At 33.0% G+C, this 12,104-nt stretch overlaps 1 protein-coding gene across 2 annotated transcripts in view; it reads left to right on the top strand.

The window, feature by feature from the left end:
- Dus1 (Dihydrouridine synthase 1) overlaps positions 1–12,104 on the top strand; it is a 230,224-nt gene that overhangs the window by 104,329 nt on the left and 113,791 nt on the right. For both annotated transcript variants that reach the window (XM_069833200.1, XM_069833290.1), the window contains exon 2: positions 11,981–12,093. In XM_069833200.1, coding sequence (XP_069689301.1) covers positions 12,046–12,093 — 48 coding nt within the window. In that variant the 5' untranslated portion in view covers positions 11,981–12,045. The remainder of the gene's footprint in view (positions 1–11,980; positions 12,094–12,104) is intronic.

The following is a 12,104-nucleotide window of genomic DNA, read 5'->3' as shown; positions in this document are numbered from 1 at the left end:
TGGCCAAATAAACATTTCGTAGAACTCTAATAGGTAAGTAGCATCGAAGATTAACGAATTTATAAATTGTTTTACGAAGCCTCTTACATAAACAAAATAAATCATTATTATTATTATTATTATTATTATTATTATTATTGTTATTGTGATGGTTATTATTATTATTATTATTATTATTATTATTATTATTATTATTATTATTATTATTATTAGTTAACAATCCGAAGACGTGTTTAAACCTCGTGACACCATTAGGCATCGCTCATGAGACAATTGAGCCAGGAGATGAGATGGAGTGGCCAGTTTATTTCCCCTCCATTGCATACATCGCTGACTAGTTACATATTACACTAAATTATGATTATTAGCAGGGAACGGATTTATATGGACTAAAAATATATGAAATATGTAAATATATATGTAGTTATTTTTACCAAAATATGGAATTAAATATGGATTTTTACCAAAATATGGAATTAAATATGGACTTAAAATTATAAAAAAATGACTATGTACGTTAAATATTGGTACATTTTAATCAAACTAACCAAAAAATATAATGGACGTACCTTATCTTCCAATGTAGTTTCAACAAAACACAATTTTTATTGTCTGTTACCATAACAATAGGTTACAAACATTTCTTTCAAGTGCTGAAAAGTGAATCTTCTTCTATTGTCTCTGAGGATAGATTTATACTGACTAAAAGAGCGTTCGACGTCACAAGAAGTAACTGGTACATAATTCAATTTCACAATGTCTGCTGGGGATAAGTCCAAGTTAATCTTCACTGTTGATTCACCACTCATCACAGCAACAACCTTTTGTAGTTCTTCATATCCAGGGTTTTTTGAAAGTACAGTGTCCACCTTAGCTCTTACTGCATCTGCAACTTTACCTCTACCACGATTCAGTTGTTCCACAGTACTATTTATAATTTCAAAACTTTCAGATAGTGAAAGGTGCCTATTTTGGAGACTTTTGAGCGTTTTTATGATGCATGAAAATGTATGCTGAATGTGAGCTAAGTCATTCTTCACACTTATGTCACAGGTAACTGTTTTCGCAGTATCAATTGAGACTGCATCTTCAGAGTCCAATGCAAGGAGAACATTGTTAATAGAGTCTATATGTTCGGCATAATATTCAACTGCTTCTAGCCATGTACCCCATCTAGTTAAAATTGGCTTTGGTGGCAATGGAATTTCAGGGTACATTTCTTTCAACACGTTAACTCTACTGGGAGCTTTGAGAAATACTTTTTTCACTGATGAAATCAACAAATCTACTTTAGGGAAATTGTCTCTGACCACTTCTGCCACACGATGAAATGCATGCGCCACACAAGTAAAATGAGTCAATTTAGGATATACAACAGATAATGCTTGTCCAGCTTTGACCATATAAGGGGCAGCATCGCTAATAAAGAATAACACATTATCGTACATAATACCCTTTGGCCACAGGATACCCATAGCTTCGTTGAACAGTTTAACTATAGTTTTGTTATTGCACTTTTCTAGAACATCACAATGTAAAAGAATTCGTTCAGAATATTGTTCACTTAACAAACCGATAACTACATTACCAACAAGTCTACCTTCTTTGTCGGGAGTCTCATCAATGGAAACCCAAATTGAACTATCTTTAATTTCATCTCTTATCTTCTGTATTGTCTCATCGTAGATGGATGGAGCATACGTCTTCCTAAGTGTTGACTCATCCGGGATTGTGTGTTGAGTATATTTTTCAAGGAATTCCCTGAAGACCTTATTCTTTAGTTTGTAGAGAGGAATATCAGCAGAGATGAGAGAACGGCACAGGTCGATGTTAAACTCAGATCTTACATTCGATGTTGTTGGTTGTGTTAAAAACAATTGTCTCTGCTTGGAATTTAGTTGTTTGTTGGCCTGATGTTTACTAGTTGTAATGTGTTGTTGCACCAGGAACTTTTGTGTAGATGATACTGCACACTGACACAAATTACAAAATAATATTTTATTGTCAGTTGATAAACCATCTTGTTTAAATTCTGAAATGTAACTTGTTAGTTTTGATTTTAAATTGACTGAATGACGTACTTTTGGCATATTTACCGTCTTTATAGTATGATTTACAAAACTGAACCTATGTGTACTCTGACTGGCATTTAACTGTTGAGCTGCACAACTGAAGTCTGTTAAAAATTTTAAATTAAATTAATACAGTTTTGTAACTTACTTTCCCATTGTTGATAGGACTGCTAATTTTCAAATAACTCTGATGTTAAAGGGATTACTGAACATGTGTTTAAATCTCTATTGTTGAAATGTATTTTTAAAAGTTAATGGAATTTTGTTTTGTTTTATTGTTAAACCTAATATAATATGGACTGTTTTATATGAAATATGGAAAATATATGGAAATTAACGAAAATATGTACTAAACTCTAAAATATGGAAAAATATGGAAAATAAAAGTAGGATTTTTCAACCCTACACATTGTGAAACATAAAGATAATGCAAAATATAAATTATATTAGCTTTATAAGTAAATATGTATTTACATATAAATCCTTTCCCTGATTATTAGTATATTTTATTATTATTATTATTATTATTTTATTTTTATGACGATTATATTATTACTAGTGGCTTGTGCAGCAAATTTAAGTTCATTAGACGTTCAAATAAACATTTTTCGGATTTATTTTCAATGAAGAATATCAGACATTTCTTGAACCTATACACCTTCAGTTTTTTAGTTTGAACGCGAAAACGCAAGTAACAATGTCAGGACGATCAGTCGGTTTTTCATGTGAGAGTAGAGCAGTAGCTATTTCAGATCATTGCGGATTGTAGGTGAAAGTTAAAAAAATGTCAGATTTGCTATGCTTTCGAACAAAAGACATTGCATCTTGGTATAGCTGCTGCATGTTTCATAAACTACCTTGAAATGTACAGTAGGGTAAAAATCATTTTATCCTGCTAAGAGATCTTGAGAAATAATCGGGAGACTACAAAATCTTGTAGGCCTCATATTTTATCAGTATGTAATACCTTTTGGTCTTTCCTTAGAAACTCTAATTTTTGCGCTCTCTCGAGCCAATACTGAAGAGAATCACGCATATAAATATCTACACCACACCGCCATTAAATATATGAAAAAGACCCAACCCCACTTGATTAATAACTACAAAAATATTTGATTTCTAATAACAATATTATTATCTTACGTAAGTTTTATAGTTTTCAATAACATATACTATATAGCCGCCACTTAGTAAATTATATAAATCAAGATCTAATTAAGATATTCTCTACATCTACTTATATAACACCAAAACGTTTTACTTTTATATCATCAATATAGCATTAATATGTATAATGAATGAAAAATAGTCACATCATGGCATTAACTACAATAATATTTCATTTCTAATGGTAATAATGTCATCAAACCACCTCAAGTTTTGTAGTTTTTAATATCTAATACACAGCTGTACTCAGAAAATTACACACCACAGAATCAGACCTGTAAATTAATTTTAGTTAGTCTTGAAAATTTTAATAATCAATTTAATTTGAGCTCTAAATATGTCAGCATTCTTGCAGATCATGGCCTTCGTGTAATATTGTTTACTGTAGTGTGTGTTTTGTTTTATCCTGAAATGCAATTAGTGACGGCAGATGAATTTCAGAAAATAGGAAAATTATGTTGTAAAATTAGCATTTCACTGAAAACTACTATTTTTCTGAAAAAAACTTTGGGTTCCAAGCTTCAAAATGAGGGGTCATTTATTAAAATCCGTTCATCCGTTTTCTCGTAATTTCCATTACCAGTTCAAATTATACGGTATATAGATTATTATTATTATTATTATTATTATTATTATTATTATTATTATTATTATTATTATTATTATTATTGACTACGTAAAAAATGGGTCGGCTTTTGTTTTTACTTACACTCGCTATAAATGTTCTAGCTACAATCTCTGTATCGTAGTGAAATAAAACAGTCTGGCATGTATTCAGATCTTCAATAGGAAGCAGACATGTAACTAGCTCTGCGTAACAAAACACTGCTGAGAATACAAACATGTACGATGTTGTAAATCCAAGTGAAGTCTGCCTACACAAAGCTCGTATGCATCCGCGTCCATTTACTGCAGCCTATTCATAATCAAGTACTCGCTGCAATGTAGACCCAAATAACCAGGACGGCTGTAATTCGTGATGGCCATTGTACAGTACATAGGTTTCGTAGACAAGGCCACTTTCTCCATAACAGCTTATCCATAATGCCTCCGTATCTGTTATTTATAAAAGTTATTAAACTGCTTAACCTTTGAAGGTCACATTATTGTCCCTGACTCATTAACTCCATTTCTAACGGTTGGAGAAAGTTAGGGGTGGTAATAGCCTTTGTTGTAGGTGGGGATATTCAATATATTTTGTGCGAGATCGTGCGTATTTGCTTGGTTTCCGCACAAAACCAATCCGTGGGAAGTCTAAAATTCCACATTCAGTATTCCCAACCTAACACACATAACAATTTCCCTCTTCTTACCGCTTAAGTGACATATTGATTTTACTGCTTTAGGCTTTTAACATATTATTTTTAGAGACGTTCAATATAGTAATAATTATAAATTGGAAACTTACCACTGCAATTTCACCTAAGCCGTGAAAAAATTAACAAACTTGCCCATGTTATTACTGCAATATGTTATATAAATAATGTTAAAATATTAAAATGAAAACTAAATCATTACATAACCTTACCGTTTGTTTTAAGTTCGCATTTATAGACTGGGGGAAAAAAAAGGACAGACGTATATCACGGCCTGCTGGAGTATAGTAAACACAGAAAGCATTGTAAAGCAACAATGTTGAAGATAGATATTTTTGTTTTGCAAATTTGCCGTCATTGAACAGAAACCAAGATGGATATTTCATTGTAACTAATTAGAAATTCCTCTTTCAGGTATGTAATAAACGACCTTCGCACAAAATAATGTACGATACACGAGCGGTATGTTTTCTTTCAATTCTCGGAAATTAAAAAAGCTCAACTACGTTTCGCTTTTTCAAACTTTTCCTCGAACATGAAAACATCAACATACCGTTCTTGTAACGCATATTACTATTTTATGTGTCATACGGAGTTAATGTATACTTAACCGAAAACATTTGAACAGGTGATTTGCAAAACTGTTCTTTTCCACAAATTAAATAAGAGCAATTTGGACAAACGCTAAGCATGTGTAGGCCTACCAACACTAACTTCTTCTTCTTCTTCTTCTTCTTCTTCTTCTTCTTCTTCTTCTTCTTCTTCTTCCTATCACGTATTAATCCCGGTGGCCTGTTACGGTCTCACTACATCGTTTCAACGGACGGCCCAACACTAACATAATCAGACAAAAACTGTCACTAATCAAACTTTACAACAGATGCTCAAAATGAGAACTATTCACAGCCAAACAATGTCCCAGTCTATCACGAAAACAGTTTTTTTCGACACTTTTACTACGTCATACTACTTTTGACAAATAAAACGATACGAAAGGACGTATTTGAACCAATTATGGCTGCTTATCGAACAATTTTACCATTTCCCTAGCATTTGTTTATTTTTTCACTTCCCTAGCATTTGTTTATCACTTCCCTAGCATTTCTCTCTGTTTGCCAACATTTCAAACTGCAAATTCTTTACGTTACTATAAAATATGCTTTGCGATCGTCATTTGTTTCCCACATAGTCGATTGAAAGTGGCGGCTCCGTTCAAACGTTTTGGTGAAGGTAACATTAGTTAAATAGAATTTTAGTAAACCAATTAATATCTACTCGTATTTTATTGTATTAGGGTACTTTATTTCTTCTAATCTTTATATGCTTTCTCCTGTTTTTATCACTTCCCTAGCATTTGTTTCTTTGTTTGCCAACATTTCAAACTGCAAATTCTTTACTGTACTATAAAACATGCTTTGCGATCGTCGTTTGTTTCCTCCATAGATAGTCGACTGAAAATGGCGGCTCCGTTCAAACATTTTGGTGAAGGTAACATTAGTGAAATAGAATTTTAATGAACCAGTTAATATCTACTCGTATTTTATTGTATTAGAGTACTTTATTTCTTTTAATCTTTATATGCTTTCTTCTGTTTTTATCATCTCCCTACCATTATTTTGTTTCTTTGTTTGCCAATATTTCAAACAGCAAATTCTTTACGGTATTAAAAAATATGCTTTGCGATCGTCATTTGTTTACCGCATGACAATCAACTGAAAATGGCGGCTCCGTTCAAACGTTTTGGTGAAGCTAACATTAGTGAAATAGAATTTCAGCAAGTCAGTTAATATCTTATTCTATTAGAGTACTTCATTTCTTCTAATCTTTACATACTTTCTTCTAATCGTGTAATAGGCAATTAAATCCCACTCGAGTTTTGATTTTCTCTAGACTATTTCGTTTATATGACATCATTCAATTTTCGACCAATGAAGTGTAATGAAATTCTGAATTCCAACCAATCATTGTCATACATCGCGATAATTTTTGCAGATCGATTTATCACTATCAGTTATCGCATGGTCGTTCTTTTGTTTAATCAGTGTCGTCAACTGTTTCCCATAACTCGATGAACATGGATCCGTTGTATTAAATAAAGTGCGAAATCCTACTTCCACATCTACATCTTCATCTTCTAATTCCATGTCGTATCTAAAGGAAATGACACTCTTTCATAACAATTGTTCATTTAAATATATTAATCAGGTTATTTGTAATTATACTATAAAATGTTTAAATTAAATTATGATTTCAGCAGATAATGAAAACGTATTTCTGTTATAACAAGAGAAAAGCGCAATTCATGTAATTAAAATTGTTAAACCTGTTTTTTTTTTTTTTTTTTTTTTTGCTTTTCTCAATTGGCATTACTGAATAACATCCAATTTGTTTATTGCAGTAATCGATATTCATTTATTTCAACTTCACAATGTCTGAATAGGTTATGTATTCATGAATATACAATTATTAACATTTTGTAAGCGAATTTTAGGGATATATTTTATTTTATTCACGAAATAGTCCTAATAAAATGTCACTTGAGGTCTGATATTACGATTTATAAATTTAATTCTACAGGTGCCAGGCCACTGTTGGACCCTTGCCTTTTCCACAAGTTTATAACAAATTACAATAAAATTTAACTTTTAACCGAAGTTCTAACCAAGTTCTTCACCATAATCGAAGGATGGTGTGTTACTATTTGCTGTATTGATTCCATTATGTTACTTGATGAATGAAAACAATTCATTGTCTTTCTCACAGTTACATGACTGATCTGTTCCAGCTGATATTTACAGTAATGTAGAGTAGGCCATGAAATTAAACAAAACACTAACATTAATCAACAATGAACAGTTTTCATTATTTTGATGGCCTACTCAACATGATTTTATATACTTATTTGTCTCAAGTGTGAAGTCTATGAAAGAAGTTTAATAAATAGTTAAAAGACATGAAACGAGTAAATGGGTAAAATTTATTCACATTCATACGTAAAATTTAATGGAGATTCAAAAAATGTTGTTGTTGTTTTCTAATGCCAGGCGTTTGACAATAAAGTCATTTGACCTCTTGCACTCCAATATTTTTCAAAGATATTATCATGGTCAGCCACTGAAGCACAGATTTTGAGGTGTTCCGAATCCATTTCTTGGTTTGAGTTGCACAATGGGCAGTTAGGGGACTGATATATTCCAATTCTATGCAGGTGTTCGGCCAAACAACCATGGCCTGTTGCCAATCTAAATGCAGCTACAGACGATTTTCGTGGTAAATCGGGAATTAACTGTGGATTATGATGCAGAGAGTTCCATTTTTTCCCTTGAGATTGTTTTATCAAATTTTGTTTGTTGAATGTAAATCTTAATATAGGATGCCATTAAGAAATAGTACATTATGCAACGAGTCTATAATGATAGTAATTAAGACGCGAGTATGTTTGTTTATGAAACGAGCGCAAGCAAGTTTCATAATTTTCATACGAGCGTCTTAATTACCATTATAGGCAAGTTTCATACGCCTTTTTATTTCTAACTTGAAATTATTCAGAAGTATTCATTTTATTTGTATCTGACGGAAGATCGGAAGTGACCTTGTTCATAGCTCTTAAATTGTGAGATATGCGCAGACGCGAAAGTATTGATTTTTTCCGAGGAACAATAATGTCATTAACTTGATATAATTTAGAGAATAACATGAACTAATTTTGATATAACCTGGAAATTGATTTAGAATTGAAAAACGAGATGACAAATTGAATTCATTTGAATATTATTTACAATTAACGCTAATTATTATAGTAACAGAACATAACCTTCTGCGACAGTATTGGATTTCCAGCCTCCGTGACGTTTCCCTTGTCTTTCGATTGCATATCCGAGAATAATCGAAAACCTGAACTTTAATGAATAGGTGTACTTTAATTACATGCATTAAAGGACTGCTACCAGGTGTATAATTACTACATTTCGCCATGGTCGAGCATAAATTAAGTTTACTTTCACATCTGTATGCTTGAATAACTAACTTTTTTCGAACACTGGTATCATTTTGTATGGTTTATTTCCTATTCTTGTATGAAACATTTTTTTGTAAAATTAAAAATTAAGATGTTATGAGTAATATTTAATACTTATTGATCACTGTAAATAATCTCAAAATAAAAATAAAATAACTTTTAAATTAAATATATTTCTTTTTCTGCATCGGCCTTCAAATCTCGAGTCATGCCATGTTTTCTCAATACTTCCAGAAGAATAATCAGGTTAGGATTTTCTTTGGCCTACTTTTATCGAAGTTAACCTTTTACGACGTATGCAAATATTTCAGTGTTTATTACGTAATAAATGTATAGGCTCATCGTGTCTGTTTGCGTGAGTTCTTCCACGAAGTTGTGAGAACTGACCGACTTTTGCGAAATATAACGCAGCAATACTATTGTATATTTTATAGCCTGCTGTCCGATGAGTAAAATTCTCTGAATATTCATGACTGACAACTGTGCCAGAGGTAGGGAAACTCTTTTTTTCCTGCGGGCCACAAAGAATTCATCCTATCTCATACATATTACACAGCAATTAAAATAGCCACTAAAATTCGACACGAATTAAAAACCGGCCACATAGCAGAAGCTGTAGCTACACTCATGGAATCAAAGTGGCTATATTTTCATAATATGGTTTTTTGGTCTGTATTTACAACGAGATTTTAACGTTGACTATTACACTTATACCACAGTTTAGTATATACAGTTGCGAAGCTCAATACTTACTAAATATGCAAACATAGACAGTTAAAATATGCATCCATAGATAGTTGCTAGCCACCAGGATCGCTACTATCGCCTCATCACAGACTCTTTCCCTAGCATACGATAAAATGTATTGTACTTTTGATATCGTGTTCTTTTGAAAAATTAACACCTTCCTTCCACTATTGAAATACGAAATACATAAGGTTTATATATTATTTTCATAAAGTATATATTATATTTTATAAACTTACCTTCCTGGATCTTTCAGAAGGATAACTCTGACCTCTTAGAATTTATAGTGCAACAAACGTCTCCTTGTCCCATATTATTACTCAAATTATTCTATTTTAGCCATTTACAGTTATTACAACCGATTACGAACATTTCACAGTTTACACAACTTTTCACAACAAAGCGAAATACGGCACAGTCAATGCCTTTTCGATCTAGGCCAGGCCGTAATGTATGTTCGGGTTTTCTATTTCAGTGTATGGAGCTCAGTGAATTATTATATTATAACTTTATTGCGTATCATAGCTAAGTTTTATTTAGTGTAATGTGTCCATAAGTTCCCTTTACTTCTTGTTGCATAATATGTTGCAGAAATAATTACAAAACTGTGTTATTTTAATGTGAAGAGAATTTTACATGTTAACATAATCTTTTCGCATCAACATTTTAAGTTTAGAATGGAAGCTATTTTGAGGTTTAATAAAAAAGAATTTATATTGTGATTTTAATATACCACATCTATCTTCCTTGATAAAGACAGAAAATTTATCATACCACTCTTATGAAATTAGTGTACGTACGATTGTTACTTCGTCTCTTAGGTAGTAGATAAATACAATAATTCAGTACTCAATTGTAGTATTAAAATACAGACAAATTGAATGTGCGGAGTATCATACATGACATTATGCTTAATTATAATGTATAATTGCGAATTTAGGAATATAAGATATAGTAAACATAACCTATAATATTTCCATATGAATGGCAGGGCATTGGAGACCACTAAAATTAGACAGAAAGGGGTAACTGGTACAGTAAACATAACCTATAATTTCAACATATCTAAATATTCGTGCGGTGCAACTGAAAATTATTGAATCGTGCATAAATGAATGTACAATAATTTCGCAATATTTAATCGAAATAAAGGCAGGTATTACATATACGAACAACGTAATTTCACACCAAAAATAATATTACACCTTAACTCGCAAGGAATTATGTCTGAAGTGTCTCCTAATCATTGTTTTAAATTTTATTAATGCAATTACACTACATTTTAGAGAAATATATGCTACTTTTTATGCATTCCAATTAATTTATATGGTTGAAACGCCGCCCTTCGTGATCGGGTTAAGCGAGTCACATGGTCTGCCTTACGGCCTGTATTAGATCACGATGCCAGTGACACAGTCTATTGTTCCTAGTACACACAGCGCTTCAGCGGCTAGCAACTATCGCGAGAAATGCAAAAAATTCACCCCAAGCTTCGCGACTGTATATACTAGACTGTGCTTTCACTCTCAAGCTTCGCGACTGTATACAGAGTGTTTCAAAAATACGGGGCATAATTTCAGGTATGTATTTCCCACATGTAGGCAATCAAAATAGTTCATTACAACATGTGTCCGGAAATGCTTCATTTCCGAGTTATGGCCTTCACAACATTGAAATTCACCGGAACGTTTTTCTTTACGCAGGTCGTTGTCATTACAGAAGATGTTCAAAATGTTCACCTCCTACTTGAATACAGACCTCACATCGATGTCTCATTGACCTGCGAACACGATCCCAAACTCCAGGAGTATTGCGTATGTCCTCAGAACATGCCACAATTCGATTCCGAAGGGATTCCAAATCAGGCACCGGAGACGAATAAACCAATGATTTTAAATGGCCCCACAAGTAGAAATCGAGAGGGTTCAGATCAGGTGAGCGTGGAGGCCAAGCAATTGGGCCACCTCTACCTATCCATCGATCAGGAAACCTTCGATCCGAGTACCGGCGAGCTGTACGACTGAAGTGTGCAGGAGCGCCGTCATGCAAGAAGTGAATGTGTTGACGATTGATCAGTGGAGTGTCTTCTAAAACATGAGTATGGTTCCTGTGAATTTCAATGTTGTGAAGGTCATAACTAGGAAATAAAGCATTTCCGGACACATGTTGTAGTGAACTATTTTGATTGTCTACATGTGGGAAATACATACCTGAAATTATGCCCCGTATTTTTTAAACACCCTGTATACTAGACTGTGCTTTTACTCTGTCATACTACTTTTGACCAATAAAACGGTTCGAATCGCGCTGTATTAATCGAAACCTGTTTGCACCAGTTTTTATTCTGTTTTATTCTGTTCTGTTGGTATTAAAATAATTATTACTGTTTCTCAAATCATGCTGTCATAATTAAACTAATGTTTAAGTGAAATTACGCAGTTGTATTTCCGAAACGATTGTGGTCAACTTTAAACATTATCTGCGGGATACGACAGATACTAAAATAACTCATGTTATGATTGTTCGTCCCTCATCTGTACTTTCTACTTAATCCTTTACTTGTAACTTGTTTGTACGCCAATCACATTCGACATTTCTCTTTTAAATTCAGGCTCGTAATTACTTGACAATCTTTGATGTATTTCCTTTCTTCTCAACAGCTTCGAAAGCCCACCGTAGCTCAGTCACCTGACGGTTTCTCACCCTTTGGTGAGATCGGAGTTCGATGCCGGGCAGATCCTGTCAGATTTGTGGTGGGCAAAACGCCTGTGAGGTAAGTGATCG

The sequence above is a fragment of the Periplaneta americana genome, chromosome 1 (assembly GCF_040183065.1).
Source record: "Periplaneta americana isolate PAMFEO1 chromosome 1, P.americana_PAMFEO1_priV1, whole genome shotgun sequence".
NCBI classification, from domain to species: Eukaryota; Metazoa; Arthropoda; class Insecta; order Blattodea; family Blattidae; genus Periplaneta; species Periplaneta americana.
The sequence above is the reverse complement of the archived record's forward strand: the minus strand, read 5'-3'. Positions and strand labels throughout refer to the sequence as shown.